We start from the raw sequence: 17,550 nt of genomic DNA, 5'->3' as shown, positions 1-17,550 counted from the left end.
TCCATTCACCATTCTAATCAACAAAGTATTGTTGAATACATGAGTGCAGGGTTTGAACACGTGGTGTCGCTGTAGACCGTGGATATTTTCATCTGATTTATCTTTACAGTAACTCCTCCTTCTTACGCATCTATTGCTGTTAAAGGTTATTGTCAGAAGGGTTGTGGTGAAACACGGAACGCAGACGAGATTTCGATGATTTAGGCGATTATGCTTGCATTTGAAACAAATAGAAATACTTGATCACATTAGCCTCACGGGTATTAAGTGATTCTTGGATAACGATGGATGTTTCTGTGTGGATTCTGTTCCTTCTGCTTTGTTTATGGGAGGTATCATCCGGTCAGATTTCTTACTCCGTCTCAGAGGAGGTGAACAAGGGAACCGTAGTTGGAAATATCGCAAAGGATCTCAATCTCAATGTTCAGGAACTGGAGTCTCGTATGTTTCAGGTTGTATCTGAATCGAGCAAGAAGTATTTTGATGTGAATCTGAAGTCCGGTGTTCTGTTCGTGAATGAGAGAATCGACCGAGAGGAGCTTTGTGGGACCAGTGAGAAATGCTCTCTGAGTGTACAGGCAATTGCGCACAATCCCACGAGCATCTTTCGCATTGAAATTAATATCCTCGATATAAATGACAACGCACCTTTGTTCTCGGCTAGATCACTAACACTAAATATAACGGAAAATGCTATTTCCGGGGAACGTTTCTTTCTTCCGGTGGCTAAGGACGCGGATGTGGGCAGTAACTCAGTCAAGACCTACAAACTGAGTCCAAATGAACACTTCTCTCTGGATGTGCAGAGCGGAGGAGAGCAGAGTGTGTCTGCTGAGTTGGTGCTACAGAAACCTTTAGACCGAGAGAAACAGGCTGTGATTCATCTCGTACTGACTGCTGTGGACGGAGGAAAACCTCCAAGATCCGGTACTTTAGAGATTGTGATACATGTCATGGATATTAATGACAATAACCCTGTTTTCAGCAAGCCTCTTTACAAAGTGAAAGTGGCAGAGAATGTTAAGACAGGTACCAAAATACTATCTCTTACTGCAACAGATATAGACGATGGTGTAAACAGTAAAATTCTGTACTCGTTTGTTGGACATGATAATGCAAAAGAATACGAACTCTTCTCTATTGATCCTGTATCTGGGGAAATATCCGTTATAGGTGATCTGGACTATGAAAAAAATGTTGGGTTTGAATTGCGTGTTCAGGCAGCAGATCAAGGCCAACCGCCAAAAACCACTCAGTGCAAAGTTTTAGTAGAAGTCATCGATGTTAATGACAATGCACCACAGATGTCAGTGACGTCACTCATGAGCACAGTTAGGGAAGATTCTGAGTCCGGGGCTGCGGTAGCGTTAGTAATGCTGTCTGATAAAGATGGTGGTAAAAATGGAGTTGTGAAAGGCCACATCAGCGGAACTGTTCCGTTTAAACTGCAGTCTTCTTATAAAAACCAATACTCTCTGGTAGTGGACGGACCTTTAGATAGAGAGCGTCACCCCCAGTACAACATCACCATCACAGCCGTAGATGAGGGAACCCCCCCTCTCTCTAGCACCAGTGTTGTGACTGTGCACATTTCTGATGTGAACGACAACCCACCCCGCTTCCAAGAGCCCATTGTCAACGTGTATTTAAAAGAAAATAGTCCAGTTGGAGCCCTGGTATTTAGCGTGCATGCGTATGATACTGATGAAAACGACAACGCGCATGTATCATATTCTCTGAAAAGTAGTTCATCGTTAATCAACATTAATGATTTGACGGGCGAAATATCCACTCTGAAGTCATTTAACTACGAGGAAATGAAACGATTCCAATTCCAAGTTCAGGCCACAGACTGTGGTGTTCCTCCTCTGAGCAGCAACGTGACTGTGAACGTTTTTATCCTGGATGAGAATGACAACACTCCTGTTATTCTCCCGCCCTATTCTGACCAAGGCTCTGTCAACTCTGAGAACATTCCCTACTCTGCTGAAGCAGGATACTTTGTGGCCAAGATCAGGGCTGTAGACGCAGACTCTGGTTACAATGCGCTGCTCTCTTATCACATCTCTGAACCAAAGGGGCCGAATCTGTTCAGAATTGGAAGCAGCAATGGAGAGATCAGGACTAAGAGACGCATGAGTGACAATGACTTAAAAACTCACCCACTGGTCATAGTGGTGTCTGACAATGGAGACCCTTCCCTGTCTGCCACTGTGTCTATTGATGTTGTGGTGGTTGAAAGTACAGGTGACATGCAGACAACTTTCAGACAGCTACCAGTAAAGGAAGAGAGTTTCTCAGATCTAAACCTGTATCTGCTCATCTCCATAGCCTCAGTATCAGTGATATTTCTACTGAGCCTCATCAGTTTAATAGCGGTGAAATGCCACAAGACAGACGGCAGCTTCAGCAGGTACAGCGCCCCAATGATAACAACCCACCCTGACGGGAGCTGGTCTTACTCCAAATCTACTCAGCAGTATGACGTGTGTTTTAGCTCAGACACAATGAAGAGTGACGTAGTGGTTTTCCCCACGTCGTTTCCACCTGGTGACGGGGAGCTGATCAGTATCAATGGAGGAGACACTTTCAGTAGGACTCAAACGCTGCCCACTTGCGAGAAGGTAAGCATGATCAATCCCCAGCATAACTGCAACCTTGTATGTATACTGCATACTAGGTAATCTTGCTTTTTTTAATCCCTATTTCTAAATAACTGGTTTTAATTCAATGACATGACGTCTTCAGTTTCGGTTTTGCGCATTCAAAGTAGCCACGTTTTGAGTGTGAAGCAACACATGCCTCCTCACTCGGTGTGTCATGAGAATGTTCTACTCATTTAGGCTAGTTTTATATTCTCACGGTTTGCTCAGTAGACATCTGTTTTTGCTTCGGGTTGAATGGTCTGAATTCGTTTTAGATGGAAGAGCGGCATTGAAACGTCAGGAGTTAATTTAGGAATGTTCTCATGTGACAATTTCGTTTTTATCCTCGTTCCACTCCTTTGATATCGTTCACCACTGTTTAAATGCTATTCAATGTTAGAAAAGCTTTATTCTGGTATGTTATTGGGTTTGAACAGTCTGTAGATTCACTCCAAACATGAGCCATGACAGTTCAGAACCACATTATGGACAGCGACTCGCAACGTTCTTAAGCTAATAAACAAGAACCAACACGTGGTGTCGCTGCAGACCGCGGTAATATTTTAATAATCTCTTAACGGGAACTCCTCCTTCTTCTCTAGATTTTGCTGTTGAGGCTATTGTAAGACGGGCTGTATTGAAACGAAGATCGAGTAAGGCCTCTGTAACACGCATGTAGACTGTTTGGGAGATCATATGATAAAACCATTGTTTCCTAGTCTTGTATATTTTACACAAGGTTTACCTGATTTTCCTTGGATAACGATGGATGTTTCCGTGTGGATTCTGTTCCCTCTGCTTTGTTTATGGGAGGTATCATCCGGTCAGATTTCTTACTCCGTCTCAGAGGAGGTGAACAAGGGAACCGCTGTTGGAAATATCGCTAAAGATCTCAATCTCAATGTTCAGGAACTGGAGTCTCGTATGTTTCAGGTTGTATCTGAATCGAACAAGAAGTATTTTGATGTGAATCTGAAGTCCGGTGTTTTGTTCGTGAATGAAAGAATCGACCGAGAGGAGATTTGTGGGACCAGTGAGAAATGCTCCCTGAGTGTACAGGCTGTGGCGCACAATCCCACGAGCATCTTTCGTGTTGAAATTAACATCCGCGATATAAATGACAACGCACCTTTGTTCTCGGCTAGATCACTAACACTAAATATAACGGAAAATGCTATTTCCGGGGAACGTTTTTTTCTTCCGGTGGCTAAGGACGCGGATGTGGGCAGTAACTCAGTCAAGACCTACAAACTGAGTCCAAATGAACACTTCTCTCTGGATGTGCAGAGCGGAGGAGAGCAGAGTGTGTCTATTGAGTTGGTGCTACAGAAACCTTTAGACCGAGAGAAACAGGCTGTGATTCAGCTCGTACTGACTGCTGTAGACGGAGGAAAACCTCCCAGAACCGGGACTCTTCAGATCGTAGTGAATGTATTGGATAACAATGATAATAAACCAGTTTTTAGCAAATCGTTGTACAAATTAAAAGTTAAAGAGAATACTAAAATCGGATCAAACATAATATCTCTAACTGCAACAGATATAGATGAAGGCATTAATAGTAAAATTGTGTACTCGTTTGTTCGGCACGGCAATGCAAAAGATTATGAACTCTTCTCTATTGACCGTCATTCTGGGGAAATATCAGTAACAGGTAATCTGGACTATGAAGAAAATGTTGGGGTGGAATTATTTGTTCAGGCTGCAGATCAAGGCCAACCTCCAAAAACCACTCAGTGCAAAGTTTTAGTAGAAGTCATCGACATGAATGACAATGCGCCACAGATATCAGTGACGTCACTCATGAGCACAGTTAGAGAGGATTCTGAATCCGGTGCAGCGGTAGCGTTAGTAATGTTGTCTGATAAAGATGGCGGTAAAAATGGAGTTGTGAACGGCCACATCAGTGGAACTGTTCCGTTTAAACTGCAGTCGTCTTATAAAAACCAGTACTCTCTGGTAGTGGACGGACCTTTAGATAGAGAGCGTCACCCCCAGTACAACATCACCATCACAGCCGTAGATGAGGGAACCCCCCCTCTCTCTAGCACCAGTGTTGTTACTGTGCACATTTCTGATGTGAACGACAACCCACCTCGCTTCCCAGAGCCCATTGTCAACGTGTATTTAAAAGAGAATAGTCCAGTTGGAAACCTGGTTGTTAGCGTAAATGCGCATGATGCGGATGAAAACGACAACGCGCATATATCATATTCTCTGAAAGGTGCTATGGCTTCATCGTTAATCAACATTAATGATATGACGGGCGAAATATACAGTCTGCAGTCGTTTAACTACGAAGAAACTAAACGATTCCAGTTCCAAGTTCAGGCCACTGACGGTGGTGTTCCTCCTCTGAGCAGCAACGTGACTGTGAACGTTTTTATCCTGGATGAGAATGACAACACTCCTGTTATTCTCCCGCCCTATTCTGACCAAGGCTCTGTCAACTCTGAGAACATTCCCTACTCTACTGAAGCGGGCTACTTTGTGGCCAAGATCAGGGCTGTAGACGCAGACTCTGGTTACAATGCACTGCTGTCTTATCACATCGCTGAACCAAAGGGGCCGAATCTGTTCAGAATTGGAAGCAGCAATGGAGAGATCAGAACTAAGAGACGCATGAGTGACAATGACTTAAAAACTCACCCGCTGGTCATAGTGGTGTCTGACAATGGAGACCCTTCCCTGTCTGCCACTGTGTCTATTGATGTTGTGGTGGTTGAAAGTACAGGTGACATGCAGACAACTTTCAGACAGCTACCATTAAAGGAGGAGAGTTTCTCAGATCTGAACCTGTATCTGCTCATCTCCATAGCCTCAGTATCAGTGATATTTCTACTGAGCCTCATCAGTTTAATAGCGGTGAAATGCCACAAGACAGACGGCAGTTTCAGCAGGTACAGCGCCCCAATGATAACCACCCACCCTGACGGGAGCTGGTCTTACTCCAAATCTACTCAGCAGTATGACGTGTGTTTTAGTTCAGACACAATGAAGAGTGACGTAGTCGTTTTCCCAACGTCGTTTCCACCTGGTGACGGGGAGCTGATCAGTATCAATGGAGGAGACACTTTCAGTAGGACTCAAACTCTGCCCACCTGCGAAAAGGTGAGATACTTTTCTAAAACTCTGTCATAAATCGCATAAATCGGAGATGAATCATCATAATTTATTCTTATTTGTTGGGACATATAATCTGGTTTAAATTGCTCCCTGACTCACTCTTTTATTGTCGAGGCTATAGGTTGGTACTTGAAAACGAAACCATTGAATGTGGGCTGGTGACTGCTGTTGCTGTGTGCAGTGTAAAGTCACGAAAACGAAATCTCTTTCAGCACCTCGGACAGCGGCACACTTTTAAGGCAATTCGCTATACGAAGCTCATTCATGGCAGAGTTGCCCTTCTTTATCTTACAATGGTGTTAGTTTGATTATTTTTCCAACAAGTACCACACGTAGAGACACTTTACAAAACTAAACTTTCATTTATTTATTTGTTCATTATTAATTTTGAGAAATTGCTGGGAATGTACGCTCTGGAAGCCTAGAATCGGTAGAATGGAACGCAACCCAATACTTCTAAAGCCTCATGAAGGTTATTGGTCGAAATGGTTCTAATACTGCCGTCACTTAGTCAGTTGGATCCTCCTTAAACTTTCTACTGTTTAAATTGAAAAACCCACAAAAAATGTATCTTGGAGACAATGAATAATGTAATATTTGAGATATTTTGGGGCCTGAAAACCAGTCCTATAGTAATATTCCTTTGAATTGACTTTGTGTTCACGTTTTTAAATGCTTTTTTTCTTCTGAATGCCAACTACAATTGTAGATTTTCATTGACATCCAGATAATATACTACATTAATTTAGCTACTGCGTTATGTTTTCTTTCATGGCCAGACCAACCCACACGGTGTCACTGCAGACCATGCATTTGCTTTCAAACAATAGTACGTAAATGTAGTCCGTGTTTTACAGGATATCATCTTGCAAGCTCAGATGCCTCTTGAAAGGACTAGAAGCCAGAGAGTTCCAAGAGAACTGTTTGCAGATGCAGCTAGGTTGTAATATCGGTTCCTCTTTGATCATATTTTATATTTTGTATTTTGCTTGATAGCAAAGAGCACGACGATGGCTACCGTGACGTCTTTTGATTTCGCTTGGATTTATTTTAACCTGGTTTTGTTATGTTTCAACGGGCGTGCTGCCTGCGAACAAATAACGTACTCCATTTCCGAAGAGGTGAACACGGGAACGGTGGTTGGGAATTTGGCAAAGGATTTGAGTTTAAGTGTACAGGACATGGAGTCACGAATGTTTCAACTCGTTCATGCTTCGAAGAACAGGTTCTTCGACGTGGATTTGAAAACAGGGATGTTGTATGTGAGCGAGAGAATTGACCGGGAGGAGCTTTGCCCCAACACGCCCGTGTGCTCTTTACAACTACAGGCCATTGTCAACCATCCCTTAAGTCTTCATCGAGTGGACATAACGGTTCTTGATATTAACGACAACCCACCCGACTTCCCCGTTAAAGAACAGATATTTGACATATCTGAGTCCGTTGTTACCGGAGCTAGGTTCTCGTTGATGAACGCAGTGGATCCTGATGTTGGAATAAATGGTGTGAAAACCTACAAGCTGAGTCCAAATGAACACTTCTCTCTGGATGTGCAGAGCGGAGGAGAGCAAAGTGTGTCCGCTGAGTTGATGCTACAGAAACCGTTAGACCGAGAGAAACAGGCTGTGATTCAGCTCGTACTGACTGCTGTAGACGGGGGTAAACCCACCCAAACAGGAACATCTGAGATTGTGATTAATGTCCTTGATAACAATGATAACAGCCCGGTTTTCAGCAATCCTCTTTATAAAGTCCGTGTGCAAGAAAATGCCGTTCAAGGAACTACCATTTTAAAACTTAACGCGACCGATGTAGATGAGGGTCCCAATGGCGAGGTTTTGTATTTATTTAGCAGACATGGACAAGAAAAAAATTCAGACACATTTGATATTCACCCAGAATCTGGAGACATCACAATAAAGGGTGTCTTAGATTTTGAGGAAACATCGTTTTATGAGATCAGGGTCGAGGCACGTGATAAAGGCCATACTCCTATGGGTTCACATTGTAAGGTGCTCGTGGAGGTTGTTGACGTTAACGATAACGTGCCAGAAATTAGTGTTACCTCACTGTTACCTACGGTGAAGGAAGACGTTCGAACCGGCACTGCTATCGCACTCGTGACCGTCTCAGATAAAGATGGAGGCAACAATGGCAAGGTTAGCTGTAGATTAATCGGCGAATCACCCTTCAAGCTTCAGACTTCTTATAAGAATCAATATTCTATTGTTGTCAATGGAGCTTTGGACAGAGAATATGCGTCCCAGTATAATGTTACTATCGTGGCAACAGATGAAGGGAGCCCGCCTCTATCTTCCACTGCCGTCACAAATATTCTTATTGCAGATGTAAATGATAACGCTCCGCAATTTACAGAGAAAGTTCTTAACGTTTATGTCAAAGAAAATTCCCCTCACGGAGCGCTGATGTATACAGCTTCCGCTAATGATCCCGATTCTTTAGAAAACGCTCAAGTCTCGTATTCAATTTTGGACAACAGGAAGGGTGATAGTAGCGTTCATTTAATAAACGTCAACTCTATAACGGGCGAAATACACAGTCTGCAGTCGTTTAACTACGAGGAGATGAAACGATTCCAGTTCCAAGTTCAGGCCACAGACGGTGGTGTTCCTCCTCTGAGCAGCAACGTGACTGTGAACGTTTTTATCCTGGATGAGAATGACAACACTCCTGTTATTCTCCAGCCCTATTCTGACCATGGCTCTGTCAACTCTGAGAACATTCCCTACTCTGCTGAAGCGGGCTACTTTGTGGCCAAGATCAGGGCTGTAGACGCAGACTCTGGTTACAATGCGCTGCTCTCTTATCACATCGCTGAACCAAAGGGGCCAAATCTGTTCAGAATTGGAAGCAGCAATGGAGAGATCAGGACTAAGAGACGCATGAGTGACAATGACTTAAAAACTCACCCGCTGGTCATAGTGGTGTCTGACAATGGAGACCCTTCCCTGTCTGCCACTGTGTCTATCGATGTTGTGGTGGTTGAAAGTACAGGTGACATGCAGACAACTTTCAGACAGCTACCAGTAAAGGAGGACAGTTTCTCCGATCTAAACCTGTATCTGCTCATCTCCATAGCCTCAGTATCCGTGATATTTCTACTGAGCCTCATCAGTTTAATAGCGGTAAAGTGCCACAAGACAGACGGCAGCTTCAGCAGGTACAGCGCCCCAATGATAACCACCCACCCTGACGGGAGCTGGTCTTACTCCAAATCTACTCAGCAGTATGACGTGTGTTTTAGCTCAGACACAATGAAGAGTGACGTGGTAGTTTTCCCCACGTCGTTTCCACCTGGTGACGGGGAGCTGATCAGTATCAATGGAGGAGACACTTTCAGTAGGACTCAAACTCTGCCCACCTGCGAAAAGGTGAGAGTATTTCAGCTTCCATCACATTTAAAGAGGCTATTGAGTGTTTGTGTTCCATGCCAGTTCAATAAGTGTTAAATCAACCCTCTGAAATGAGCTCAGCTGTTAGCCGGGAGCTGATGCGTATTACAGGGTCACTCCATGGGGAGGGTGAACAGGAAGTGAGGCGGTGTGTGAGGGTCACTGGAGCTTGTGATGCTGCTGATGATCTTTATTCTGCCCGTCACACACCAGCAGCTCCGCCTGCATCTGCTCTGAGGACGGGGCCTTGGGCTCTGTGTCATTGTATTTTGGTCCTACTAACACATATTATCTTTTCCAGGCTGTGGTTGCAAATACGATTTCAATTGAAGACTTGCCTGGTCAAATAAAGGTGAAAAAATAAATTTAAAATAAAGGGACTTTGATTTGTTTTGGGGTAATGTTTGCGACATACAGGATGTATGTTAGAATGTGGTGATGCTGGGGTGGAGGGTTAGGGAGTCAGACCCCACAGACCTCTTTGATCTAGTGATGCAGGGAGCGTCTCCTAGCAACAGCGTGTGAGGCTGAGTGTTCTGGTGTGTCTGTGTCTCTGCAACATCGCACTGGAAATCTGCGTGCGTGGTGACATCATCAGGATAGATCGCTGTTTGTGCTAGAATGACTGCATGTGCCTGCTGTTCGTATCAGTGAGCAGAGATAGCCTCCTGCAGCTGACTGTTTAGTGTTGAAATGTCACAGGCCACAAGAACATTTCCGAATCTCATATTTGACAGGACATGCATAACAGACCTATAAACATACCGCATTGAGTGTTTAAATGGTGATTGCCAAAACAGCAATAATCTCTCAGCATTTCCTGACTCTGCCTTTCAGCTGTTTAAGCAGGCCGGTGTTGCATGCATAGCCGGTGGAGTTAGTGCGTCACGGTTTTCGGCCTTTCTGTGGCTGACTCTGAGGCCTCGGTGGTGATAGCATGACAGGGTAATGCCTTCCCTCCCTGGGTCAGCTGTGCTCCTTCTCTGGTGGAGGACAGGGATCAGTCCAGCTGTAAGTGGGTCAGGACTGTGGTTCTGCCGGGCCTATCTGGCCCTGCGGATACATGGATTAGGGCCATGTTGGGTGTGCAGGTCTTAGTGCTGGAGCAATCCCACCTGCTTTATGTGGGGATGGATTGGGATGCTGTAAGGCTGTACTGGGAGGAGACTGCAGCCTCACTCTCCGGAGATGGGCCTGGGCGAGAGACCCTCTCTTCCCTTCTCTCTCTCTCTCTCTCTCTCTCTCTCTCTCTCTCTCTCTCTCTCTCTCTCTCTCTCTCTCTCTCTCTCTCTCTCTCTCTCTCTCTCTCTCGCTCGCTCACCCCTCTCTCCTCTCTCGCTCTCACTCACTCTCTGTGTCTTTCCTCATTATTTTTTCTCTCTCTTCTCCCCTCTCTCTCTCCTCTCTCTCTCTCTCTCTCTCTCTCTCTCTCCTCTCTCTCTCTCTCTCTCTCTCTCCTCTCTCTCTCTCTCTCTCTCTCTCTCTCTCCTCTCTCTCTCTCTCTCTCTCTCTCTCTCTCTCTCTCCCGCACACATTCTCTTCTATGTTCTTTTTGTCTGGGCTCTCTGAGGTTTTAAGATTTCACAGTGTACTGTATCTCTGCATTACAGCAGGCTGGCATTTTACATTGTATTAAACCGGCATGCTTCTGCTTAATAGGATTTCCAGATTTCCTCTGTAACTTGTGTGTCCTCTGTGTCACTTTGTAAAACCTAAAGAGAATCCACACTCACTTTGCTGTCAGTTCAGAAACCTCCTCCCCAGACAGAAAACTGAATATCCTCTGATGTCTGATTGTGTTTATTTGGCTAATAAGTTAATTTGTTTTTACTGGTTGGACAGAATAGACCGGGTTTATGTTTGGGAAGTTGGGAACCCCCCGCGATGAAGCGGATTCTCCCTCCTGCCTGTGCTTCTCCTTCTGGGCTGTTTCTCCTGATTGCATCTTGCCTTTGCATCCCCTGCCCTAGAGCTACTGTTCTCCTTGAGCCGTTCTCTAGCTCCCCTAGTCTGGCCTGATGGTCCTTCTCTCCTGCACCGTCTGTCTCTATCTGTGATCGTCAGTGCTGTATCCCCCAGCGGAAATCATTTAGCCACAGGCGACCACACATGCACACGCATACTGTACGAACACGCACACATGCTGTACACGCACAGGCAAGCATTCACGTATGCACTTACACAAAAACACACACACATGCCCACATGCAGCCATCTTTAGCTCTCGGTCTCCCTGTCTCTCTCTCTCTCTCTCTTTCTCTCTCTCACTCTTTCACATCCCTCCCTCTCTCATCCAGTCTTACCTAATCAGAACTCCTGTTCAGAACTTAGTTTCTCTAGTACTCAGGCAGCAAGTGAATTGAAACTTTAACTATCTTCAGTTAGTCAGCTGCAGGGGCTTCTCAGGAGGAGGCCTGATCAGCTCCCTGCAGTGCAGCAAACCCAGAGGAGAGGACAGGATGGAGCGAGGGGGAGAGGAGAGACAGGATGTCCTTTCATGTCCTCCTCTCCTCTGTTCATACCTACAGCACGCCTGCTCCTCTCTATGCCAGAGGGAATTCAGGAAGAGATGTTCCGTTCTTAATAATGGATTAATTTATTTGGGATTATCTTTAGTTTTTATGCAGGCATCTGTTGATGAGGAGGAAGGGAAATCTGCAGTCAGTCTCTCTCTCTCTCTCTCTCTCTCTCTCTCTCTCTCTCCTCTCTACTCTCTCTCTCTCTCCTCCTCTCTCTCTCTCTCTCTCTCTCTCTCTCTCTCTCTCTCTCCTCTCTCTCTCTCTCTCTCTCTCTCTCTCTCTACTCTCCCTCTCTCTCTCTCTCTCTCTCTCTCTCTCTACTCTCATCTCTCTCTCCTCTCTCTCTCTCTCTCTCTCATCTCCTCTCTCTCTCTCTCTCTCTCTCACTTTCCACACGCACGCACGCACTTTGGCACACACAGCTTCTAGGGAGGGGCTGGATGTCTGCCAGTAAAATTCCACTCTGTATTTCTCTGCTGCAGAAGAGCTGGGGCTCTGACTGTGAAAGGGTGTGGTCCTTCCACCACGCTGCCCCAACACCCTCTCTCATGCCTTATCCTGTCCTCCATCTTTCTCCCATCACTGTTTTTACTCCCCAGGCATCCATTTTCTCTCTTTCTTATTGTCTCTGTTCTCTCTCCGTCACACCACACCCACTTGTCACCGGTTGGCCGGCCGCATAATGGACGTCCCCCTCTGTGACGGCCATGTTTTTCATCTTCTCATTCATTATTCAGGAAGGCTAGCAGGGTTGCGGCTCTGATTAACCAGGTCAGGAATCCTGATGTCACAGTCTCACGGTCACAGGCAATTGTTCCTACAGTATACCACACGTTCTAGTTGGGAATGTCGTCAGGGTTAAGGACTGGCTGTATGTTATATATTCTATTCTATGCATTGCATGTATAGTATCTGTGTTTCTCCCAATTTGCACTGTCTAGCTGCTGTGCAGTCAGCCAGTCTGGCTGTCTCTCAATGTTTCGTATTGCCTGTGAGCGTAAGTGGCTCCTGCCAGTACAATTCTTATTAGTCATCCATCTGCCCAATGTTACATTACACCAACACACGCAGGCTATCAGGCAGGATTCACCCACTCTACAGTCTACTACATACATGGTGGAGAGAGAAAGACAGAGAGATAGAGAGAGATAGAGAGAGATGGAGAGATAAAGAGAGATGGAGAGAGATGGAGAGAGATGGAGAGAGATGGAGAGATAAAGAGAGATGGAGAGATATAGAGAGAGATAGAGAGAGATGGAGAGATAAAGAGAGATGGAGAGAGATGGAGAGAGAAGTTGAAAGAAATGTGGAGAGCGAAAGAGAGAGGTGGAGAAATATACATTACATTTACATTTAGTAATTTAGCAGATGCTCTTATCCAGAGCGACTTACAGTGAGTACAGGGACATTCCCACCTGAGGCAAGTAGGGTGAAGTGCCTTGCCCAAGGACACAACGTCATTTGGCACAGCCGGGAATCGAACTGGCAACCTTCTGATTACTAGCCCGATTCCCTCACCGCTCAGCCATCTGACTCCCCACAATATAGAGAGAGAAATATATAGAGAGAAATAAGTGAGAGAGAGAAATAGAGAGAGGTTTAGAAAGAATAGAGCCACACCTGACTGCAGTGCTAGTAAACCACAAGCTACGTGTGATTGTCATCTTCTGATATTGTAGCTAACGAGGGTACGGCATATGGAAATAGTTGCGGAACCCAGTGTGGTACCTCAAGATGTTTGTTTGGAGGGCAGGGTTGGCAGAGTACGGTGGAGCTTTGTGGGGTCTGTATAAAACAACCCCCTGCTCTCTGCTGCCCTCTGCCTGCGTAACAGTGCCCATGGAGGCTGGCAGGCTACACTGTAGCTGTCGTATTCAGTACAAGCTCATCTGAAGATTTTACCTGGAATAGTTGAATGTTTTTTATTAGGTGTGCCTCAATGTGTCATATTATCATTTGAATCCAGTGCACATCTATCCACAAAGTGGACAGATGTGCACTTGCAGACACACACATCACACACACCTTACCTCTGAGTGTACTGTACCTTACATCTTCTCTCTCTCTTATTAATCCTGACACCTATTTTTCTCAAACACACATCTATTTTTATAGGCAGAAAATGAGATGCTTTCATGGGACCAAAATCCCAACAGATCGGGTCACTAGAGCCCTGCAGCTGCCTATCTAGTCTGGTGTAGAAACTGTGTTCCTCAAGGAACTGTTACTGTTCTCTCACTGATCCTGTCAGCCACTATGTCAGTGTGTGAGACAGCGGGCACAGAACACTGACCCAGTTGGACAACTGAGTCACAGACTGGAGCGAGGATACACTGCTTGGACCTGATGAACAATGAGGTCATCACTCGTCGCCTGCAGCCCTCTGATTCCACCCCTACCATGCTAGGGAGGGGTGGTGAGGTCATCAGCCCGCGCCCAGAGCTCTGGTAGTGGGAGGGTGTGTACATGGTGGAGTGTTTAGGGTCAGGGTTTGTAGATGGGGGCCCTGGGTCTCTGAGGAGGCGCACAGATGTGTAGAGGCCTGGCAAAGCAGCACTGCAACATACACACACAACGCACACACACATAAACAGTCACTGACTCTCTGACTCAATGTGGCACCACACACAAACACACACATACACAAACAATCCCTGACTCCCTGGCCTACAGTTACACTGGTACTCAACACAAACAGTTGCCATTGTCATTGACGTCAATGACATTCTGGAAAAATCTGGCCCTGTTTAAGATACCCGATCTCTGTACTGCATGTGTAGGGATCTCTGTACTGCAGGGGCGTCAGGTGGCTGAGCGGTGAGGGAAGCGGGCTAGTAATCTGAAGGTTGCCAGTTTCGATTCCCGGCCGTGCAAAATTACGTTGTGTCCTTGGGCAAGGCACTTCACCCTACTTGCCTCGGGGAGAATGTCCCTGTAGTTACTGTAAGTCGCTCTGGATAAGAGCGTCTGCTAAATGACTAAATGTAATGTGTTCTCTGCATGCTCTGTGCTCTCTTTCTTTTACTATGAACCAGTCGCTTCTGAACCTTAATCTTCTGCTGTGCTTTCTACATGCATTATTTGTACATCGCTGTGGATAAATCGTCTGCGAAATGAATGAAACGTCTGGTAAAATGTAATGGACACTAGAGGGCAGCCACTGTCAGCTGTAGCAGCATTGCTACGGCTATCTCTCTCCCCAGCATCAGGCTTCAGCTAGACTGACTCCCAGCTGCACCACACAGGAGGAGCTGGGGTTTAGGTGGAATGCCTTCCTGATCAGAGTAGTCCATGATGGAGAGGGATGTGGCTGAGGAGAGAGAAGGAGAAAAAGGGAGAGTGGGGAGGGAGAGAAGGAGAGACAGGGAGGGAGAAAAATGGAGGGTGGGGAGGGAGACATAGAGACAGAGGGAGATAAAGAAAGAGAGAGAGAGTCTTCAGTGATATTTGTGTCTGTGGATGGCCTTGCTGAGGGCACTGTTACACTGTGTTCTGCCCCAGTGTGTGGGGGTTGTGTTAGAGGCTGTGTCAGGGCCGTGTAAGAGGCTGTGTTAGAGGCTGTAAGAGGATGTGTTTGGGGTTTGTATTTGGGGGTGTGTACGAGGCTATGTTGGGGCTATGACAGGGGTTGTGTTGGGGCTATGACAGGGGTTGTGTTGGGGCTATGTTAGGGGTTATGTTGAGGCTATGACAGGGGTTATGTTGGGGCTATTGCAGGGGTTGTGTTGTGGCTGCTCTCTCAGATGACTGCATCTTAACTGGAATGCGGAGCGTTACATAAGCAAGGTCAGGGCCAGGACAGATGGTGCTGTATTTAATTTGGACTGTCACTGGATGATTTAAGAAAATATTTTTTGACTCAATGTAGCTGACAAATTTCTGATATAAACGATAAAAATAGACCAAATTCCATAAAGCACCAAATGTTTCTCTCTCTTTTTCGCTCACACACACACACGCATACACAGACACTCAAACACACATTTCTATTTTAGGCTTCCCTTTGTACAAGATACAGTGTACCGTATATTTTGGCGATCTCTGGAGAGAGGTTCCCCTGCTGATTATAAGTAAACTTGGCACACATTTGAAGTTTCTCAAGACCAAAAACACAACAGAACAAGTTGACCTTTTTTTCTTCATCTTAGTTACACACTCTCTCACTTTCTCTTTCTCTCGCTCTCTTTCACTGTCTCCATTTTTCTGTCCCCCCCCCTTCTTTTTTCTATCTTCTGCGTTCTCAGACGGTTTGCTTCAAGGTCCAAGATTCTAAAATACTTTGTGATGATAGAAAAGTCATCTTAGGTAAGGGACTTACAAAACACTGATTTAGAGCAGTGGTTTCACCTCAGTGGGAACGTGTTTGTTTAGAGAGACGGCTTAATCAGGGCCCGCCAGGGGACCGCAGAACCTGGACAACAGATGGGACAGCATCATGATGTATTTATTAGAACCTCTAAGTGACTGGTGTTATATTTTTTACAGAACCAGCAAGGACACTCAATGTGCTTGCTCGAAGCTGGTTTACCCAGGTGGGATAAGGTGGTCTTCTCTGTCAAGTAGATTAGGATCAATGTGCTTCGTGATGCAGGTCAGATTAATGACTAGCACACCACAGACAATTAACATTCTGTTATTTGTTCCAGCAGATATTTAAGATTCCATCTTGGGATAGTTTATGAACTCTACTGACAGGAAACATGAATTGCGACTGTGTAACCATCATTTCAATACATTTATTAGGATGGATGTGCAGTTCATTTTGCAATCTTTATAATTTTTTAAATGTGCATGCTAAATGTGGCGTAAGCACAGCAGTAGGTTCCTGCAGGGAATAGTGCAATGCGGATGTGGATGTTCACTGCTCAGTGAATCACTGGTCTGCAGTCTCCTGCTGGGATCATTCACCCCCGTGTCAGGGTGCTCTGGTTCACTGTGAGGGAATCAGGCTGATGCATGGCCAACGTTTACATTGACTGGTCACTGGGCCGGAGACTGAGATGACAGGGCTGGATTCCTGCATCTCTCTCTCTCTCTCTCTCTCTCTCTCTCTCTCTCTCTCTCTCTCTCTCTCTCTCTCTCTCTCTCTCTCTCTCTCTCTCTCTCTCTCTCTCTCTCTCTCTGTGTTTCTCTCTCTCTCCCTCTTTCTCTCTGTCTCTCTGTGTGTGTGTGTGTGTGTGTGTGTGTGTGTGTGTGTGTGTGTAAATCCATTAACAGGCAAAATTTATTCTGATTGATCTCACTGCTGGCCACTCAAATTACAAAGGGGGGCTGACATCATTCTGCTGATGTAGCAGAAGCCACATCACATGACCTTTGTAATCTGATCTCTCTCCTGGTGTCTAATGACCTTGGGTACCACAAGACCAGAAATGTGGCTCCTGTCCATCTAAAGTCAGTGGGTTGTTGTTTATCTGGACCAACACTGTCAAATTCCTTCTCTTCGCTCTAAATCAGAGAGAGGATCCGGCAACAGGTAGGTTACCAGTGGTACATATCACTTTTAATTGTCATCAGTGTTAACTCATTCTGAATACACTATGACAGCCATTTCAGCGTGACAGACACAGTTGCTCCAATTTTGTTGACGGATGCACAGAGCGTGCGCCACAGGCATGCACGCCCCAGTGACCAAGCACTGGCTGTCTCAATCTTACATGTTGACCGACGATGATGATGAGGGTGATGATGATCGGGGTCATGTGGTACACTGAGGTGAACGGAATGGGTAATTGGGTGGTTACGGTAATGTAAGAAAGCACGTCTGATCTTGCGCTTATTGGTGGCACGCAGAGAGGATGAGACGTCTGGTTTATCGGGGCCACCACGGGCGTCTTTAGATGTGGT

The 17,550-nt window shown here is 45.6% G+C and overlaps 2 protein-coding genes across 2 annotated transcripts; both read left to right on the top strand.

The window, feature by feature from the left end:
• The first annotated feature begins 284 nt into the window (after positions 1–284).
• LOC136962852 (protocadherin alpha-2-like) lies at positions 285–3,271 on the top strand. Its single transcript, XM_067256750.1, has 2 exons — positions 285–2,624; positions 3,248–3,271. Exons 1-2 carry the CDS (start codon positions 285–287, stop codon positions 3,269–3,271), a joined length of 2,364 nt encoding a protein of 787 aa, XP_067112851.1.
• A 139-nt stretch (positions 3,272–3,410) lies between these two features.
• On the top strand, positions 3,411–9,328 carry LOC136962851 (protocadherin alpha-2-like). The gene is made up of 3 exons (XM_067256749.1): positions 3,411–5,756; positions 8,339–9,163; positions 9,296–9,328. Exons 1-3 carry the CDS (start codon positions 3,411–3,413, stop codon positions 9,326–9,328), a joined length of 3,204 nt encoding a protein of 1,067 aa, XP_067112850.1.
• Positions 9,329–17,550: the final 8,222 nt, after the last annotated feature.

Source organism: Osmerus mordax, chromosome 19 (assembly GCF_038355195.1).
Source record: "Osmerus mordax isolate fOsmMor3 chromosome 19, fOsmMor3.pri, whole genome shotgun sequence".
Taxonomy (NCBI): Eukaryota; Metazoa; Chordata; class Actinopteri; order Osmeriformes; family Osmeridae; genus Osmerus; species Osmerus mordax.
The sequence above is the reverse complement of the archived record's forward strand: the minus strand, read 5'-3'. Positions and strand labels throughout refer to the sequence as shown.